The sequence below is a fragment of the Camellia sinensis genome, chromosome 15 (assembly GCF_055761805.1).
Source record: "Camellia sinensis isolate YWXY chromosome 15, ASM5576180v1, whole genome shotgun sequence".
Classification (NCBI taxonomy): domain Eukaryota; kingdom Viridiplantae; phylum Streptophyta; class Magnoliopsida; order Ericales; family Theaceae; genus Camellia; species Camellia sinensis.
The window spans coordinates 20,746,887-20,769,120 of NC_138975.1; the positions used below are offsets into that span (position 1 = coordinate 20,746,887).

The window sequence follows — 22,234 nt, forward strand, 5'->3', positions numbered from 1 at the left end:
TATATACAAAATATATATATTTTTTCTTTTCTTAATATATTCTTTAACTAAAGATTTATTGTATTGTTCATAATAAGTAGTTATTTGATACTTTAGGAGCACTATGTAATATTGTTTATGTAGTAGTCTAAACTAATAGTGTAGTAAAAAATCGTATGGATTGAATATAATTAACTCAAGTAGTTGACAAATTACTTAGTACGATCTGTGGTTACTTATGCTTTGAGCATCACTTAACCAACACCATATGGTACTACTATTTAATTATTTCCATTCAAAACACATCATTTATAAGCAATATCATTTTTTTAATATTTTTTGTCAAATAAAAATTAAATAGATTTTCTACCAATTTGTGCTATAAATGATGTGTTTTTATTTCTAAAATTAAGAATTTTGATCCACAATTTTTTATGCTAAAATTACAAATTTACATCACCATCCCACACTGAGTTATTACACACTATTATAGAATTTTGATTTGTTCCGCTTTATAATGATTTTTAATTTCTTATGCTTAAATTTAGCTCATAAAATTATTATTATCTTAATGATGATCATGATTTTTTTTAAATAAGAAATTGTAATTAATAATCACCCTTTCTAATTTAATTTTTTGACTCCGTCACTATATATAGCATTACTTAATTTAATTAATTTTGAATAATACTCTACATAAAATAAAAAAAAATTACTATTAAGTCAGACTAACCATAACAGACATGATCCACGTTGACTAGTTGTTGTGGGCATAATACCAACTAATTAAGATTGTACACATCTATTTGTGTAAATTTCGAACAAGATATCATTTTTCTCTCATGACATCGAGAACTAGTTCGTTGGTCAAGTGTTATTTGTTACACCTCTTGTTAAGGTTAAATTAATGTCACCAGTATGTTGACTCTAAAGCCACGTTTGTTTGACAAGTTAAGTTGGAAGTGATTGTTAGTGAGAGGATGATTAGTGAAAAAATTATTAATGTGGGGATTGTTAGTGAGGAGATTAAATGGAAGTCTGTTTGTTTTGATGATAGTATGACAGATGATTATTGATGGAATTGTTAAAATATTTTTATATAAAATAAATAAATAAATTATTTTTATATTAAAAAAATTAAAACAAATAGATACGCTTGGTAAAAAAAAGATTTTTTTATATATAAAATACTCAATTCTCTCACTATTTTCTTAATCCTACCCAAAATCCAACCAAGTTAATCTTTGTATTGAGAGAGATTACTAAGTCTCTTGGACTATCAATCCGCCCTCTTATTTCACTATCAAATATGCTGTGGATAAGACCCACAATTAAAATATTTGACCACTCAAATTGTGAAACAAACATGAGGTAAGAGTTGACATTTTGCATTGTTCTCAAATCCATCCACAGACTAACGCCTCATTTTGCAAGTCGTGATTTTAGTCAAAAGTTTAAAAAATCACTAAAAAAATTAAAAAAACAGCAATTTATACCAAAAGTCAAAAATTTTAATTTCTCTCTATTTTTTAAACATCTTTTCGTAAAAAAATTTGTCATTCCAAACATACTAACCTTTTTACATCATATATTAATCAAAAAATTACTAAAAAAATCTATTCTCAAACAAAACCTAAGTTTGACAAATTTATTTTTCTTTTCTTACTGGGCCAAGCGACTCAAGTCCCGCTTGATGGGCTTGGCGTAGATGGGCTAATAGATTAGCTCACTGACAAAGCTCAATAAGTCAAAGATTCGGGCATATTTATAAAATAAAAAAAAATAAATATAAAAAAAAAGTTGTTATTTATTTTTATTTTTTTTTTTATCTTCTAGTTTTTTTTCTGTATATTTTGTTTATTTTGTCAGGCTAGGGCTGACGAGTTGGGTTGGACTTCAATTACCTAGGCCTATAACCAATCGAAGCGATATTTGAGTAAAGTCAACCTTGGGCTTGTCCTGAGGTTAAGGTAGCGTTTGGTAGAGTTTTGTAATTATGATTTGAGAGTAGGGGTGTGTGCAGTGCGGAACGGTGCGATTTGAGAGAAAAATAGAAACCGTATGACAGGTGACGGATTGATAAAAGTGTCACTAGAATTTGTCATTTTCCTTATCAAAAATCGGCGATTCAGTTGGCAAATAATGGCGTATTTGCCTTGACGGTTTGGGCGGATTGGCAGTTTATAAAAAAATATAATTCAAATTACAAAACTTAAATCAAAGAGTAAAAAAAGGACGAGAGATACCGTGATGTTAAGTATCTTGCGAAGCTTTCTTCTGATGCAGCAAGTGTAGCAACAACATGATAATATCAATGACTATGCCATCAGTTCATTACAAACATCTGTGGAAGCTACAATGATCAAATACAATACATAAAATTAATATCATTCAGGATTTACAATATGTTGAAAATGTTTACTGTTGAAAAATATTTATATTAAAAAGTAAGCTGATGCAAGTTTGCAACATGGCCAGAAAAAAAAAAAAAGATTGAAAAGTGAATTGGAATCCAACTTTATTTTGAATTACTGACATCTTGAATTCCCCTCGAGCAGTAATGTAATACTATATTCTAAGGTATAGAACAACAAGCAAATTTAAGTAAAAAAGAATTTTTAGAATCTTATAAAACATGATTTAATAGCGGTACAGGTCGGTGCGGTTTGGAAGAAAAATAGAAATCGACGGATTGGTAAAAGTATCACTAGAATTTGTCATTTTTCTTACCAAAAATCGACGATTCGATTGGCAAATAATAACGAATTTGCCTTGACGGTACGGTTCGGTGCGGTTTTGGCAGTTTCGGCGGTTTCGGCAGTATTATGCACACCCCTATTTGAGAGTATGAGTTGTATTTTGAGTTTGTGAGGTTTGAAATTATGATTTGAGTGTAGAAAATTTATTTGGTGAGAGTTTTAAAAATAGTTTTGAAAAGAGTTTTGTATTGAGTGGGAAATGTTTGATGTAACATTTGATATTTGATACACAAACTTACAACTTACAACTAAACATACAACTCAAAATTATTTTAAAACACATAAAAAATTTTAAAAAATTCAGAAAATATTTTTTTCGTATATATAAATTGAGAGGGCAATTTTTGGGAAAAACTGGGCCGAGCTGCGAGTTGGGCTTTAAGGCCCAGAAAAGCGAAGGACTAAGTAAAAAAGGCTGTAATGGTTACTCCGGCCTAGGAGAGACAGATTTACTCCGGCCCAAAGGAGGTGGAATTACTTCGGCTTACGAAGTAATAGAGTTACTTCGGCTAGAGGATTGTAAAGTACTTCGGTTTGGGGAGCAACTTGGAGTTAGACCGGCCTTAGAGGCATACCGGTTTGAGAGTTATGCCAGTCGAGTCAGTGGTTCGGTCCGAACATACCACGGTTCAGGTATTAGAGAACCGAGATATGATAGCATGAAGAAGAACCGAACAACTGTTAGTACGACCTACTTGGTGGCTCGGCATAGCCATTTTTACTTCGGCCAAATAGAAGTTCGGCCATAAAGAGAACCATCCCACTTGGTTTAAGCAGTGGGGGAGGGTGTGAAAGGATAAGCATTATCCTTAGGAGAATGAATCCTAGGAGGACTCTGCATGGAGAAGTACAAGTCCTACTAGGATTGTGCCACGGGAAACTTATAAAAGCTCACAAGCATCACCTTGGAGGAGGTAATTGAACACAATCTTTCTGAGAACTTAGAGCTTTGTCTATTTGTCAAGTTTTCTGACTTAGGCATCGGAGAGGTTTCCGGCACACACCCGCCGGCTAGCTCACGTTTGTGTTTTCAGGTGACAAAGCGACGTCGTACGGAGAAGCGTGGACTTGGTCAACAGGATTATACGAGGAGAATTATTTCCTCCCCGTACAATATTAACATATCAATTGCAAAAAAAAAAAAAAAAAAATTTCACTATTCCGATCAACTGGTCGGACGACCGGTTAGGCCAAATTTAAAAAAAAAAAACTGAAAAACGCACTCTGTTTGACAGAGTTCTCTGCAGAGTTGTGAAAAATTAATTCTATAACTCTATCCAAATATCATGCTCAAACCTGTATGCAGAAAATTAGTTTGAAAACATAAACAAACAGAGTCATTTTAGTCAAATAACCAAATCCCAAACGAAACCAAATAAAAGCCCAATAAGTTGTACCTTTGATCGAGTAATAATCCTTATTTGACCGAACACAATATATCAAGTGAGCGTTATACATTTATATTTTTTTTACTTAAACATTTTACTTTTGTAAAAGTTATATTTTATAGTTAATATTTATAAAAAAAAAAATAGAATTAACTCTAATTTTTACATAATTATAGCATACAAAGTGCAATTTTTTAGATAGAATAAAGTGAAAATTTTTGTTATAAGTATTATATATATGAGACCTGATTGAGACCCCCACTCTCCTCCCACCCCATCACCCCACACACGTAGAGGTTGGTGATTGAAAAGAAAAAAAAAAAAAAAAAATTTGGTCAATCACAGTGGATTGGGGGTCCGGGGGTGACCCCAGTGGGAGTCCGAATAATTAATCTATATATATTGTTCTCAATCCTTTATATTCAATTTAAACAATCAAATGACATGATTTTATTGATACAATTTCTTAATATCACAAGGTAGTGCATTTTTATCAAATGTTAGGAAAAATAATTTAAAATTTTTTAAAATCTCAAAATTTCTCATGAATTTATAATTATTTTTTATTTAAAAAAACAAAAAAAAAAAACTTTAAAGAGCACACACTGTTTATTCACAATCTTAATGTAATATTTTGGGAGTCAGAACAGAGGAGAGGCCAAAAATGCTGGAGAGAGTGCACTCTGTGCGCAGGGGTGCGCAATTTAGCGGCGAAGGAGACGACGACAACGACGAATCGAAGACAAGGAAGAACATATCAATGGCGATGAGAGCTTCCAATTACTTGACCCGAACTACTTACTTCTGGCCCTTCATCATCCTCTTTCTACTCCTCCTCTTCCACTTCTCTCTCATCATTCACTCTCGCAATTTCGTCTGCGTCTCTTCCTCCTCCGATCCTCTCTCTCGCATGCGCTTCTTCGCCGTCCAAGACCCCGATTCCGACTTCGGATCTCTCGGCGTGCCCTGGTGTAAGCCAACTCTCTCTCTCTCTCTCTCTCTGATTTTTTATTTTTTTATTTTTTTCGATTCTGTTTCGTTAGGGTTTCGTTAGATCTTAATTATTTTAGATGGATTATTTGCTTAATTTAACTTATCTTTGGTTGTTGATTTTGCATCTCATGTTTAATGCATTCGATTTTGTTTGATTTTTGTCATTGTGTATGTGTTTCACTTCATTTTCGAATTAGGCTTTGTCTCTTTACTTCTGAAAATTGTGATTTTTTTTTCATTGTGTATGTACGTACTGTGTTTTAGTTAAGTGACGAATTGATCAAATATGTAGTATTGGGACGTGATTAATGTACTAGTGAATTAGATTGTTTTTAAAGCAACAAGGGGTGGGTTGGCCAAGTGGTAAATATTTGAGGATAAGGTTCAAGATGTCGAGTTTGAATCACCCCCAAGGGCCACTGGAGGTTTGCTCGCTCTCGTTAACTTTAGCGGGGATTAGTGGAGAGGTGCACACATGGTGGTCTGGACACCCACCCACTTATCAAAAAAGTGTTTTTAAAGCAAACTACTGTACATTTTGTTTTCATTGGTGGGATTATAAATGGTTTGTGCAATAATATTGAAAGGTCTTAATCCATGTGGCCCTAAAATTGATCAATTCCCTGAGTTGTGGTTTTGATATATTAGGGTTTAGGGTTGGTGTAGGTTAATATCATAGGGATCTTAACTTAGTAGTTCTTTTATTTTAAGGTTTAAATTCGTCAATGATATTCATTTGATTATGTGGGTTTGTTTTCTGTGCTGCATCATATTCCATCAATCCTGCTGTTTTTTGCTTATTGCAGATGTTAAACGCTCGGAAAGAAAAATTGGGTCAATGCTGAAAAATTATGTTGCAGATGTTACGCCTACTGATTTTGTGAATACCCACTGGAATCTCATATATAATCCTTGTTCTAGTTGTCTGGCTGTTTGTTTTTCTTTTATTTTTGAAGAAATATATATATATATATATATTTAAAATTTGCTTGCCGTAATGAATTTCAATGTAATTTTTGTTGTTGTTCTTCTTAGTTGACATTGAATTTAGTAGTTCTAATAGGTTATGAATGAGTGAATCTTATACTTCATTTTGATTAGTTGATTCATCACTTTGAAATTTGATTTTGAGCATTAAGTCATGAAGATCTTACAGTCTGTGCCCATTTAATTATTATGCTTGGCAAAAGGCAGATCGAAACATGGAAAAACAGTTGAATGGACGTCGAAGGATTTACTCAAAGGCTTGGAAGAGTTTGTACCAATATATGAAACACGACCCATCAAAAACAATATGTATGGGATGGGTTTTGACCACAGCTTTGGGCTTTGGTTCATTGCCCGATGGCTGAAGCCTGATCTGATGATTGAGAGTGGTGTTTTTAAGGGGCATTCAACTTGGGTTTTGCGTCAGGCAATGCCAGACAAACCCATTGTGTCACTTTCACCACGCCATCCTGAGAAATACCTTAATAAGGGACCTGCGTATGTGGATGGGAACTGCACATATTTTGCTGGAAAGGACTTTGTGGATTTTGGGAGTCTTAACTGGAGAAGTGTGATGAAGAAACACAGAATTACAGATCCAAGCCGGATTCTGGTCTTCTTTGATGATCATCAGAATGAATTAAAACGGTACTACTCATGTTTTGTAGATAATTGAATTCTTCTCTCTTAATGTGATACTTAAACTACCGTTTGCATGCATTAAAAAACTTAAAAATTTTAAGTTGGGCATTCATTTGTTAAATCTTGTGTGTCAATGCCCTACTATTGCTGATGAGTGACATCACGTGTCCTTTTGCATATCATATTTTGATCTGTAGGCTCAAGCAGGCACTGAAAGCTGGCTTCAGGCATCTTGTTTTTGAGGACAACTATGATACTGGGACTGGAGACCATTATTCCTTCAGACAGATATGTGATCAATTTTATATAAGAGGTGCGCATTCACTCATTTTTCCTTTTATCAATGCAGGTCATATATGTAGTATAGATGAGTTTGTAGAGTAGGTGCATCACTTGAAAATGCATAGATTGCCATGCTAACATGAGAACAGTTTTTAATTTTATTGTGGGGAAGTGCATGAATATTTTGTTAGAATCTATGGAGAAACTGATCCCAACCTCCAAAAGAAGCTCTGGTAATATATTGGCAAAGCAAAGGAACAGTTGTGACGTGGTTAAAGGGTCTATGACGAACAAGTTTGGGAACTTTCTGCACTCCACCAATTCAATCTAACCGCCAATCATTTGTTTCTACTTTTCCATTTCAAGTATGGGAAGCGACCGGTTTAGCCAAAAAGCCAACAACCCATACTAAAAAGTCAAAGATTCTCTTTTCTCTCTACTTTTTGCACATCTTTTCGTAAAAAGTTAAAAAGTCATCCCAAACATACTAGTTTTTTTTACCTCATATTTTAACCAAATAGCTAAAAAGTTACTAAATTAGCTTGTTCCCAAACGAGGCCTTACTTTATAGTCAATTTTTTCCTTGAATGCCAAAAATTGGTACATGTGAGTCATACACATTGCCTGCCTTACGAGTCATCTTAGAAAATTATGTTTTATCAGCAATAGAAATATCTTCTTCTTTATTTATTTTCAGTTGTACCACTGTTCTTTACACTACAAGCACTTGTGCTTTTGGTCCACTGCTGATTCAATCAGAAATGTTGTACAATTTTCCCTCTATATTTATTAACCAAAGACAATGTAAATGGAACCTTTACATTGCTATTTATGCTCAATAGTTGTTTTTCTCTATGTACACTGTACAGTACCACGATTATATTCCGTGCTAATCTGCATGGCATAAACTTCCATAGTCTCTTTCGGAAAAAGAACAAATCTGTCTTTTGTTTCTCATAAAGATTTAACTAGTTTTTTTTTTTTTTTTTTTAACACAAACAAACAAACAAACAAAACACAAATAACACTCGCGCTCATCAACACAAGGCCAAACCCACACACAACACATCAAAGGGGCCTAAATTTTGGATTAGTTATGGAGAGTGGAGAATTTTAAGATTTATTTGGGTTGAACACATAGCTGATATGGAACATCAATTTTAATCTTTTGAACCGAAGGAATAACACACATTCACACCAACAGCCAACGAAGTCCAAACCCACACAAGACAAAACTTTAACAGATTCAATAGGGAATTCTATGCAGATAATAGAGGCAAGCCTTGTGTGCTTCCAAGGTGACAGTTACTTCATAGAAATTTTATAATACTAGGTACTCCTACAAAATTAATTTGGGGAATTTTGTGAACATAGTTGTGTGAGACTTCGTTACCAAGGTTTGGTTATTTTAAAAAGAAAATTATAATATTTATTAGTTTTAAAAGTCAAATTTGTGAGTTTTTATAACCTGGAGAATTGTATCAATGACTTGCAAACTGGTCCCTTTCTGTGAGTTGGTGAATTGTTCAGCATGAGGATTAATTTTTCATGCTAATTGGAACCTCACCACACGTCCTTGCTCACATCATTATAGTTTGCCCATATTTTGGTAGTACTGTAACTTCTTGGTTTTTTTTGGGTCCACCCCAATAAAAACAGAAGGTACTAATCTGCAGAATTATGGGATCCTTTCTCTCCTATATCTAAATTGAACTTGTAACTACTTTAGCCTTTCTAACAGTATCCAAAAATTACTGTGTGAAATCAAATTTTGGGATTATTTGAATGGTCAATACTTATTGTGAATTTGTGGCCTGCTCTAAGAATTTTCAACATTTTAGGTGTTTCTTTCAAAGCCATTGGTACTTCTACAACAATTGTTTGGAACCCTGTGATTGGTACTGAATATGGTCAAAACTGAGTTAGTTCACTACATTAGCATTAGAATGGAATGGTCTTGATCATGAAAAAAACTAATCCATATTCAATGTTCATATTCAGTGAGCATTGAATTCAAATCTGAATAATTCTTGCGTGATGAGATGTGTCCATATAACTTTGATACTGGTACCACAGGTTCTTGTCTTGTAGCATTTAGTAAAATATATATATATATATATTTGCTGTTTGTTTATTGGTTGTAATATACATCTGTTTTTAATGTAGATATTGTTTGGTTTTGCGAATCTTTGGATTTATGTTATCATTTTTATGATTCCAGGTGGTGGCCATAGTTGCTTTAAAGATAGTGATGAAGCTAGGATTAGATCAACAAGGAAGAAGTTCTGGGAGAAGGCGGTGGATATAGAAGAACTATGTGGGCACAGCGAAGCATGGTGGGGTGTTCGGGGGTATATGCGAGACGTCTTTAACCACAGTAATAAGCCAATAACCTATACACAACACTTTAAGAACAGCCGGTTTGTGGAATCAGTGCTAGATGTTTATTGGGAGCTCCCACCAGTGGCTGGTCCGTCACTTACTCATCAAACGAGATATGATCCTGCTCGTGCTTCCACTCCCATTGTCGAGGATGGCAGGTTTCGGCTATTCCAGAGACTTGGCTTGACTAGACTCGACACTTCTGTATTCAATGGGTATACCCAAATGGTTTATCTTCAAGTATCTGCACAAATTTCTTAAATATATCTGGAGTTAATGTGAAATTAGAAGTTTGGGCATAAAATCTTGAGATCTGTAAATTTTTTGCGTTACTCTCATAGTTTTCTGTTCTTTTCTTTTTTTCTATTTTTTTAAAAGCATGCATACTAGGTTTTTTTTTTTATTTTTTATTTTTATTTTATTTTTTTACTTCGAGGATTATTATTATTATTTCTGACATTTTCTTTTATGAAAAATCATGAACCTGGCACTACTAGCATAGCTTATCTTTTGTTTACTGAAAATTTTCTGTTGTTTAGAGTTGTTTGTTAATTTATACTTCTGATCCTCTTATGAAAAAAATGGTTTTGAATTTTAGTTTGTTGACAGGTTTTATCCAGGTTTGAATGTGTTTTCATTCTCAATTTTCTGTTTTTATTGTTGAAAAATGGTTTATTTTACATTGCTTCGTATTTAAATCTACTACTTTCTTCATTATTTGTAACCGTTCTTTTCTTGGGTGGGGGAATATTTCTATTCCGTACATATTTGTTCTTGAACTTTTTGAAATAAATAAAGTAGGAAGAGTATATTTTTATTCCGTACATATTTGTTCCTGAACTTTTTGAAATAAATAAAGTAGGAAGACTCTTTGGAACAATAATTGGTATCTTTATTATATTAGTTAAAATTTATTTGTTCTTGTTCATTTCTCTCACCCAGAATTTTGTTTGGCTAACTATTTTCAAAAATATTTTTTGAACTCTTTTTGAAAACAACTCACTATTTTTTAGGAAACATCAAAAAATTGTTTTGATTTTTCTAAAATCCCTGGTTTTTATTGCCAAAATATTCGTTTTTTTTTTGGGTGCCCTTTTCTTTTTCTAAATATGCATTGCCCATCATGTGTCCGTGAATGGCTCACTTTTATAATAATTCAGCTGTCATAGATTTCTGCTAAATTAATTCTTTTCCAATAATGGGTAGTATGTAACTTGTAAGCAAGCTACATTCCTTTTTAACTCCTGGCATGAGAATAATGGTGAGCAGTGGTGGTCACAGTTCAGTTTTGGACGTATCGATTGGTGGTTTGAATTTGTCCGCATATGTACAGTTTGAAAAAAATTAAATTTACAATTGCTTGCTATGTGGGTTATGATTTGTACAGATAGAATTCGTGAATGAAAAATGCTTGGGAGCACTAATTAGTGCTCCCACCCACTAATTAGGTGGCAGTGAATCCTGCCATTAATGATGTGATGTTTTGGTCTTGGAATTGTATTTTTTTTTTTTAATGCATTAGTGCTATTAGTGGTGATGTTTTTAGTGAGATGAATCATTGTTGTTCGTGAATTTGTGAGCAGTTGGTGGATTCGATGTTTTTTTTAAAAAAATTTATTTTTGGATTTTTTTTTCATTTTGTAAATATTTATTTTGGATTATTTTTTCCTCATATTTTAAAATGCTCAACATTAATAATTAATAAATTAAAATTTATAAAATTAAAAGTATAACAAAATCAATTCATAACACAAGCAAATCATTCAAAATCTTAGGCTGTGTTTGGTTGTGATTTCAAAATGTGATTCAACGTGACAGTTTGAGTATGGTGTTTGTATGGAGCTGTGGAATTAATTTTCCACAGCTCTGCAAAATGCGCTGTCTGTTCTGTTAAAATCGAGCGCGTGTTTCAATTTTTTTTTTTCAAAACGGGACATCTGGCTGGTAGACCGAAATAGTGATTTTTTTTTTTTTACAATTTTCTTTTTGCAATTCATATATAATCGAAAAAAATATTTTCTGAAATTTTTAAATTTTTTTATATGCTTTAAAATAATTTTGAGTTATATGAGTTGTAATTTTTTGTATCAAATTTCTAATGTCACATCAACAATTCCCCACTCAAATCAAAACTCTTTTCAAAACTATTTTCAAAACTCTTTACCAAACAAATTTTCTACACTCAAATCATAATTTCATAATACACAAACTCAAAATACAACTCAAACTCTCAAATCACATTTTCGTTTGGGAAGCCATGGTTTGGGCTTTTTTGGCTATTTTAGCCACAAAAAACAAAATAGGCTATTTTAGCCATAACAAACAAAACATCACATCCAACCCATAATCATTACATTCTTTTCTCACAAAAAAACTCAAAAAAGTCAAAAGGCCAAAAAGTTCTTCCTAAACCAAGCTTTTAAGCCCAGGCTAAAATAGTCAAAAAAGTCAAAAAGCCAAAAAGCCAACCCACTTCCCAAACGGAGGCTAAAACCTCTACCAAACGCTACCTTAAATTTTTAAATAAAATCATAAACTAACAAAAGTACATTTTTTAAAATCTTAAACTAAATTATCAAAATCATTCAATATCCAACAATACAATTAAAGTAAAATCATTTAAAATCCTAAATTTATTTAAAAGTAATTCTTCATTAAGTTTGACAACAATTTATTGTTATTTTATTATTGTATTTTGGATGAATGTAAAAGTTCATTCAATTCAAATCCTTTAAGAGATTATGGTTTGGTTTGTTGGACAAAAATATCTAGGATATGATGAATAAAATCAATGGTCCAGGTTTTAAAGGGAAAAAAAAATTCTAAGTGTGGGCAAGCTTTTTGTAGGTACGGGTAAAACTCGTAGCCTGCCTACAATCCGCAATAATGCCATATTTCAAATTGCATCTGTTCACATTGTGTTTGTAAAACCGTCCATTTATATACGGATCGATTCGGATTGGGTGAGTTGTACAATTTGGATTATCCTATGTCCAGCCCTAATGGTGAAAGCACATAAAAATAAAAATAAAAATTTAAAAAAAAAACTTTTAGAGTTTAAGCCTGGTAACAAAATAAACTCTAAGTTTTTAATTTTATCAATTTAAATATTGATTTTTTAAATTTATTTTATTTTTAATTATTTACCTATTTTTATTAAATAAAATTGGTTAAAAATAATAATTTAATTATTATACCCCATGTAGATAAATGGAATATGTTTAAAATATTTTTTTTTCATTGAGTTTAATGACTAACTTTTTTTTTTTTTTTTGGTTACAGTTTTATTTAACAAAAATAAACAAACAATTTAGATTAAAAACAAATAAAAATATTAAAGTTTAAATAAATAAAATAAAAAAATTATTTTGTTAAAAAGCTCAAAGCTCATGATTTTTATTTTTTATTTTTTTGATAACATTTTATAATTGATGAAAGTCACATTGGATGGGATGTGGCACCATAACCAAACATTAGCAGGCTTGTTTTGTTGTATTTTTGTTTTGAGCCGTGATTGAGGCCTCGAAACTGAGGCGCGAAATTGCCTCGAATGCCATTTTTTTTTTTTTTTTTTTTTTTTTCTTTTTTTCTAGGCTAAATCATTGCAGAAAAAAATAAATAAAAATAATAATAATAATAACAAGCAAATCATCAACCCAGCAAAAAAAAAAAAAAAAAAAAAAGAAAAAAAGAAGCAAATTCGAGGCAAATTTGAGCCAAAAAATTTGAGGCCTCAATCATTAATGTTTTGTTTTTTGTGTTTTTAAAAGTAAAAATAATGAAAATTTCAAAAACATTGATCTTTCAAAGGCATAATCTGGAGGAGAGAGATCAATATCTGAAAATAGCATCACTCCATTTACATAGCAATTTTTTTTAGTAGAGAAATACAGATCGGAGAGAACAATAGACAAAGCGAACAAACATCTGGAACGTCGTCTCCAGTTATATTTCTGCCTGATAACCTAGCTAGCTAGGATGTATTTCCGATACAAGAATTACTACAACCCTAAAAACATACAAAAACATATGAGATTCCGGAGCAGATAAAAACCTTCGGTTTTCCAGGATCTCTTTCTCGGTCCTACTGGCGCTTAGTTACGGTTCTTGCACTTCTCCATGGCCCTTGGAGCTGCAGCAACCAAGATAATCAATCAAACTCAAAAACACTCAAATGGTTTTAGTGGTTTAACTGTTGGTTGTGTGAACTGTTTCTGGAAACTGTTTTCAAAATTTTATTTTTGAAATGAACCCACTTCTTAAGTCCCACCAAAGTTGCTTTCCTTTTTTGAAAATTGTTTTCTCACAAAAATAGAAACAATGGGGTGCAATGGCAGACCCAGAAACTGTGCAAAGAGTGGCTGAAGTAAAATTCTGTAGATTTTGAGGGCTCAACTGCTAATTTCTTTAATAAATACTACAATATTACATAGCAATACTGAGATTTTTCAAAAGTTTGAAGAGCCAAGATAAAATTTGGAGGTTCCAAAAGCTAATTTCTCTGTAAATATTCAAAATAATATGGTAAAGAACCATAATTTCCTTATGGATGGGTGTATTCAAATTATTCTTTGTTTTTGTTCCTGAAAACATGAAAACAAAAAATTAAAACGAAGAAAACCAAAACACAACCAAACGGGCGTGTGAGCATACCTAGCCCAATTGCCTCTGAGCCTTTCATGATCCTCATTCTCCTACATGAATCGGTGAACATCCTGTGGTATCAAACAAGAACAAATTTAGAAGCTAGAAGTGTATTTACAGCCAAAGATAAGAATTAATGGCAAGTAATGTATCAAGTTCTTGATCAACATGACCACTACTTCTGGAAAATTAGAGACATTCCAATTTCAATTTCCGTGCTAGGTCATTCAGAGTTTTTCAATTAAAATTTTGAACTATTCCGTTCCATTTTGCTTCACAGTTCACAAAAACATACTGAGTTTTCTCAGATGTTAAAAAGAAGATTTCAAGAATGGGTAATTGAAAAGAGAACTTACTCCCATGGAACATCACCAACAAGCATCCAATCACCGTCCTTGTCTTCATATGTAAGCACGTACTCAGAGCTGTGGAGGAGATCCTTTAAGTGACTTTCACTAAGCCCATCTCGCCCCGGAAGTCCTTGGGAACTGCACTGACCTGAATCACAGTCATGTATAAACTGAAATCAATATCCAGCACAATATGCCAAACATTTCATCACATATTCATAGTGGTAACTCTGTCCACATCCAAGAAAGAATGACCAAAAAAAGGAAGATGAAAATAAACAAAATATATCGGGTTTGTTTGATTTGAATTTATGAAAAAAATTTGGGAAATTTTCTCTACAAATAAGTTTTTAAAAGTAATCAAACCAAACAAATTTTTTCAAAAAAATTTCTCAAAACTTGTAAACCAAACAAGTTTTCCAAACAAATCTCTCTCTCACACACATCAAATCAATCACTTTTTCCAAAACTCTCTCTCAAAATAATTTTCCAAAACATCTTTTGAAAAAAACCAAACCAAACAACTTTTCGTACTTTTTATCTCTAAAACACATCTCTCAAACACAAACCAAACATACCCATCATTCTTTCCCCCTAATAGAAAAAAACTCAAATTAAAAAATATGGATGGAATGTTTAATAAAAAAAAAAAACTATTGCTTCAACACAACATTGCTGATAGATTTCATTTTGACAAGCATATTTCTCAAACATCAAGAGCTCTTTCTAGTAGCTAAGTCGATTTCATAACTCAAAAACTAATGACACAACAGTAGAACTATATAATCAGCTATTGTGCACAGATACAATCACTTATTTATCAGAGTGTGTCTGTGTGTGTGTGTGAGAGAGAGTTACCAATTGTAAAGCCGCTGAACATCTTCTCCAGAGCAGATGAAAGTTCAGTATAGTTGGAGTAGGTTTTCAGATCAACCTTCCTTAGGTATGGAGCACCATCCATGCTAACCTTAACATAGAGGCACCCGGATCCCGCCTTCCCCTCATCATCATTGTTCTTTGTAGAATTTGTGGCCATCGTATTCTTCCGAAAAGATCGAATTGGTGGCCAACCTACCACCTGTGCCCTGTCACACAAACATAACATGGGAACAAAGAAGATCAGGCTAGAAGAGCGCAGAATAAACATCCTCCAAAACAATCCACCATTTCTTATAAAGGGAAAACCCAATAAGTGGGAAATTAAATCTAATTAAATAACCAAAGCTTGAAGTGAAATAATTTGTGCACATGAGACATAAATTGCAAGCAGATGTACAAGTTTATACACCTATGTACGTATGAATGTATACATGTAGATTTAACTGCAAATTTAAGGTACCTTGCTTTGATTGAATACTACAAAGCAGCATAGTTATTATCAGGGTAAAACACACCAATCTGCAGGTCTTGGCTCAGCTAATGAAGGGCTCAGCTTCAAATTTTGCTAAGAAAAACTTAAGTAGAGAACACAATTACAATAGCTGAAAGAAAACTATATACAAATTTGACTTTGGTTTCTAAGAAAAAGTGAAGGAAATGAAATCTTAAGATTGAGCTGTTCTTGTTTTGGCTTGAAAAGAATAAGAGAACTCATTAAGAACTTAGTCAAATAGTTGAATTAGGCTGAGTTGGATTCAAAATATTAAAATTCCAAGACTGAAATCCCAATCCTCTTCCTTTTTTAAACATATTTCAGCAACCAAAAACAGAACATCCCAATTTCTAGTGAGTCAAGCCTTATAGACTCTGACAAGGCCACAATTCACAGCTCACTTTGCAAGAAAAGAAAATAACAACAGAGTACAAGAATTTTTGATTGGAAAGAAAGAAATGAAAGAGAGAGAAACTTACTTGGCAGCAGGAGCACTACTACCATGCTGATTTGAAGGAGAAACCTGAGCCTTCTTATCTTGAACAGGCTTCTGAGAAGGAACAACAACAACTTCTTTCATACTAGTCCCAGGCAAGGAAGATTGCTGTGTATTGTTACTCTCCAAAACATTCTTCCCAACCCTAGGAGAGAACAAAGGGGAAACACTTTTCCCCAAATCAACCTCAGATCCACCATTCACGGTAAAAACCCATTTCCCAGAACCATCAATGGCATCAGAAAACCCCCTTTTAGCTCCAGAAACAAAGTTCTTCATAGGGCTGAGTGAATACCCATTATTAGCCTTATCCTCCAAATCCTTCCCAAAAAGAGAAACCCCAACAACTGCAAGTCCAGCCTTTCTCTCAGGAGACTTTGAACCAGGCAAGCCAAGTCTCAGCTCAGTCTCTTTGAAGTTGAGAATATTGTTCTTCTCATCCTCAGTGGAGACAACAGAGGAAGAAGATGAGGATGAGATCTTATCAGAGCTTCTTTCCATTGGAGAAGCCTCTGACAAGCCTATATAGTCATGTTCAAGTGGTGTAGACATCAAACTTCAACCCACAAACAAAAACCCAGAAAGAAAATCTTGAGAAACTATTGAATGAAGAAGAAGGGAAGGGAAGGGAAGGAAGGGAAGGGATGATCGAGAGCACAAAAAGGATGAGAGAAATAAGGGGTGGCTCTTTCTGGGGTACCCTTTAAAAGTGGTGTTGGTTTTTGTTGAGGCAGAAAAGAAGCTTCTTTGGCCTTTTGTATAGCATTTTCTTTAAATCATAAACCCCACACACACACACACACACACACACACACACCCACTTCATTGCAACAAGTGTAAAATAATTCTGACATTAGAATTTTAGAAATGGAGGAATATTACTTTGGGAATAATAAAACAAAAGCATATGTCTGCTCATAAAAGGAAAAAGCAGCTATGAAGGAATATTAAATTAGTGGGAAATGTATAAAAAAAAAAAACTATTTGGCCTTGCGGTTAATTAGTAAATATATAAATAACTGTTAAATAACAACAATAATAATAATAATAATAATAATAAAAATAAATTACATTAACCTCCTCTGGTGTGAAGTGGGTGGGGGACAAAATGGCGATTTTCAATTTCATCATTTTATAGAGGTTTGGTAAGAGATTTAGAACCAATTTTTTCTTGAAAGAGTGTTTGGTTGCCAAGTGTTCCGTTTAAGGTGGCTTTCTTCATGTGGACGGTAGCTTTGGGCTAGAATTTCATGTTTGATAATTTGATAAAGTGTGGGCACGTGCTAATGAATCGATGTTGTACGTGTTGTGTTGATGTAGAATTGGTAGACCATTTATTTCTTCATTGTTCAATGGCTTTTGCGGTTATAGGGTTTTATTTGTTCACTCTTTGGGATTGCTTGGGTTCAATTGAAGGGAGTGGTGGATATGCTATGAGTTTGGCGGGATGTTCGGCTAGAGCGTTGGCAGCTGCAATTGTGGTTGTTGGCACCGTCTTATTTGATGTGGCTTATTTGATTAGAGCAAAATAAAAGGACCTTTCTAGATATTCATCATGGCGTGTCCTGGTTAGAGCATCATCTTCTCGTAGTTATGTATAGTTAGAGAGGAAGGTTGATCCGGACATGTTTGTTTTTTTAGATTTTCTAGATGATATAATCGGCTAATGTTTGTTTTATTCTCTGCTAATTAGGGTGGTTGTTTTGTATTCTTTGCACCATTCTAATACTTTCTAGTAATATTTGTTTATTTATAAAAAAAATATATAATTTGTTCCACATTATTTACATTGATCTCTTTTGAAATATTAATTCACATAAAACCCATTTTTCATATAGTTCATTGATCATATTTTTTTATTAAAATATATATTTATCTTTATTTATTTTAGTACTTTCTTATCCTTTGCATTAGTTTTGATAGTGTTAATTGTACTACAATAAGGTGCCAATTAAACCAATAATAAAGAGTTAATTTTAGTTTGGAGTAGAAATGTGGGTTGAGCCCTAATCATTTGACGAAGTATGGTAGTAGTTGGACAAAACCACTAACCAACTATTGTCTAATGTAAAACCTATTAATAATTTGTTTAAATCCACAGATTTGTTTAAATCCACAGATAGATCTTATTTGCATTATAAGTATTAAATCAACTACTTACCTAATCATTGATCAACTTCATATACATATATCTATTATGTTATTTGGTGCAAGCATTGTCATACTTTTTTTTCTTATTTTCTTTTAAAAATGTACTTTATATTTAATAATTATCATATTCAATAAATGTTAAAGAGATTTCTCAGTTTTCAAACCACTTAAAATTGCTAACAATTTTTTTATTCATCAAAACGTTTAAAAATTTAAAAATAAAACTATAAACATATCACATTTGTATTCACTTTTATATGTTTAGACAAATTACAAATACACCTCTTAAAATTTACTTAAAATACTAATTACCACTATAGTCTTAGAAATTATATTTCGTCCTTAAAAATTCTAATCACATAACAAATAACTCTTTTCCATAAATTAGCCATTAAGTCAATTAAGCAATATATACTAATTAACAGTTAATAATTCAAGTAATTTTATTATTGTATAAAAAAATATTTAGAAATTATATTTTTTTAATTAATTTTATTAAATAAAAAATTCTAACAAAAGAGTATTGATAATTTATCAAATTACAACGCCCCGTTTGTTTTGGGTTATAGGGGAGGGGATTGATATTCATAATGAGGTAAGACCCACTAATATCATGTTTGTTTTGAGAGATAGAGATGAGATTCGTAATTTCTTCCGGATTATGAATCCCCTTGGAGAGGGGATTAGGATATACCCGTAGGACTTGGTATTAAAAATTAGTTCGGCAGACTATTTTTTTTTTATTTTTTACATGTTAGGTATATTTTTTTTTTTGAACATTAATGTTTAATTTTTTATATTTTTTATTAAGTAAAAATTATTGTTTTATTTGTTTTATTTTTTTTTGAAAATTTTATTTTTTTTTAATTTTTTACATGTTAGGTTTTTTTTTAACATTAATGTTTAATTTTTTGTATTTTTTAATTTATATTATTATTTTATATAAAAATAATTTAACAATCTCTATAGCAACAACTATTATCAAAATAAATATAATTTTATTTAATTTTCTTACTATAAATCTCTTTTATTTTAGCTCTAAAAATAAACGGAACGAAAGAATAAAAATTCATATTTTAAACAGAAGTATTTAAAACTTATCCTAAATATTTTAAGCATCTTTTTTTTTGTCGCCTTTCACAGATCGGCTATTCACCGACAGGTCACTGAGAATCTCCGGCGAACTCATAATTTTTTATAAAAAAAAAAATATATATATAAAAAATTAAAGAGAATGGTACGGAAATTTATAATAATTTTTTATTAAAATATATTGCGGTGAAACGAGATTCGAATATCAATATTAATCAACCACACTAACATACACGGAACTTACGCTAAAATGCACCGCGGCACACGGTTGCCCCAAAAATCAGAGAAAGTAGAGAGAGAGAGAGAGAGAGAGAGGGGAGGGGGGGGGGGGGGGGGGGGAGAAAAGTGAGAGGCGAAGAACGTACTAGGCAGAAGAAAGTGATTGAACGAACACAACACAACACTGTCTCAGACTTTCTCTGCGTTTCGTTTAGGTCCTTTCTCTCTCCTTGAATTTTCAACTCATAAGACAAATATTTTATTGCAGATCTGCCAATTTTCGATTGCTAGATTTGCTTTGATTTGTTTTTGAGATCGTTCTAAAATATATCAGAAATTGAATTAGATGCTTGATTGAAATACAAAAATAAAAAACAAAGCAATGTAGAAACAAAAAAAAATTCTAGAAATTTGTGTGAAAATCGCTGAAAGCCAATACAAAAGCACAACAGAGAGTTTGGAGGGAAAAAAAAAACGACAGTTTTGCATCAGAACGTTGTCTTTGGAGGCTAAAGATCCTGTTTGGTAACCGAGAAAATAGAGGGAAAACAAAATACTTCCAATATTTCTGATATATTTTAGAACGATCTCAGAACAAATCAAAGCAAATCTAGCAATCGAAAATTGGCAGATCTGCAATAAAATATTTGTCTTGAAATACATAAATAAAAAACGAAGGACAATGTAGAAACAAAAAAAATCTAGAAATTTGCGTGAAAATCGCTGAAAGCTAATACACAAGCACAACAGAGAGCCTGGGGGAAAAAAACGGCAGTTTTGCATCAGAACGTTGTCTTTGGAGGCTAAAGATCCTGTTTGGTAACCGAGAAAATAGAGGGAAAACAAAATACTTGCTACATTTGGTAAATATATTTTAGGGCAAAGCTATTAAAATGCTTTACATTTTGTCCTCTTATTTATTTTAATTTTTTTTTAAGAGTGAATTATGCTAGCTGTTTTTATAGTTTAAAATTTATATCATTAATCCTTAATTTTTTAATTGTGATACATTTAATTCTAATTTTAAATCTCATTACAAATAAAGACAATTAATTGTTACTCCATTTCAAAAGTAAAATTATCAATTTAATAACATATAAATTAGTTTGACGAAAATAAATGTCAAAAAAATTATTTTAAATTTTTTTAAAATTATTCCTACTAATGAAGATAAAATTATATAAAAATAATAAATTTATCATTTTTATTTTTTTATTTTTTTATTAAATTAATTTTTAGTATGTGTTTGGATGATGATCATGTAATGAGTGATTGTTTTTGTTGATATTTTTTAATGGTTATCATGTAATAGATGGTTGTATTTGTTGTTAACAGATATTTTTTTTTATGGTTATCATTTAATTGATGGTTATTAGACTTTTAATGTATAATCAATATGTTTAATATATGAAATGTTTTTAGTTTTGAATTTTTCAATTTAGCGGATTGGTTTAATAATGATGTCAAAGTTGTCACCATATTTGACTTTTAAAAAAATAAAAACTACTTTAAAGAAAATAAATATAAAAAAATTATTTCTACCCTCCCAAAAGATAAAATTATTTTTAAATTATGTGTTTTTAAATTTTTTTCACCAATTTAATTTTTGATTTCTTAGAAAATGTTTTTGAAAATAGATTCTGAAAACCAAATCAATAGAATTTTATAACTAAAAAAATTCTAACATTATTCATTAAAAAATGTCATTATATTTCAAGCAATACATAAGTTAACTAATACAAAATAAGTTGTATGATGACTTTACATTTTAAATGAAGCAACAAAGTCTTTAATTGTCCTTATTTAAAAAAAGATTTAAAATTTAAGATTAAATATATCACAATTGAAAGATTAAGAATCAAAGTAATATAAGTTCAAAACTATACATACTGTTAGTGTAGTTCATCTGTTTTTTTTAATCTTAACATTATATTAATATTCTATTAAAGACAGGAAGGAAAAAGTATCAAGTCAAATATGTATATCAATTCTACAAATGAATTGTTTTGAGAAATTGGTTAAAAATTGATTTTTTTATTTTTTTATACTTTTTTTTTTAAAAAATATGTAAAAAAATAAAGAGATAATATGACTTAAAATAAGTTAAACAGTAATTTTTGGGGAAAATCGGTCTAGGGTCCCTCTTCCACTTTTCGTAATGGAAGAGATCCACAAAATTATTTTTTGATGTCTAAGGTCCCTAAACATATATCAGATGAAAGTTTCACTGGCTCATCTCTTTCCACTCACTGAAAGACCTCTCGATCGTCTTCAACACTGGACAATTCGATTTACGCAAACTCAATTTGACCGATTCAATGATCGGAAACTCCGAAACCAAACTTCAATTAGAAACCCTAGGTTTGTCCGGGATTCAACACTGCGATTACGGCCTCAGTTGGCTCTGGAGGAGTTGTAAACAGCTCAAGAAACTCCAATTGCGAAGCTGCTATGCAATCGGCGATGAATCATCACTCTCATCGTTCGTCGAATGCTTA

General features: G+C 31.7%; 2 protein-coding genes across 2 annotated transcripts; one reads left to right on the plus strand and one right to left on the minus strand.

The window, feature by feature from the left end:
• Positions 1–4,731: 4,731 nt before the first annotated feature.
• On the plus strand, positions 4,732–9,911 carry LOC114311667 (uncharacterized). Its single transcript, XM_028257801.2, has 4 exons — positions 4,732–5,097; positions 6,310–6,754; positions 6,946–7,061; positions 9,252–9,911. Exons 1-4 carry the CDS (start codon positions 4,791–4,793, stop codon positions 9,671–9,673), a joined length of 1,290 nt encoding a protein of 429 aa, XP_028113602.2. The 5' UTR covers positions 4,732–4,790; the 3' UTR covers positions 9,674–9,911.
• Positions 9,912–13,247: 3,336 nt separating this feature from the next.
• Positions 13,248–17,183, minus strand: LOC114311668 (auxin-responsive protein IAA27). The gene is made up of 5 exons (XM_028257802.2): positions 16,258–17,183; positions 15,265–15,491; positions 14,413–14,554; positions 14,066–14,127; positions 13,248–13,544 (listed from the first exon to the last, which is right to left on the minus strand). The coding sequence occupies exons 1-5, from the start codon at positions 16,824–16,826 to the stop codon at positions 13,507–13,509; spliced, it is 1,038 nt and encodes a 345-aa protein (XP_028113603.2). The 5' UTR covers positions 16,827–17,183; the 3' UTR covers positions 13,248–13,506.
• Between the last annotated feature and the right edge of the window lie 5,051 nt (positions 17,184–22,234).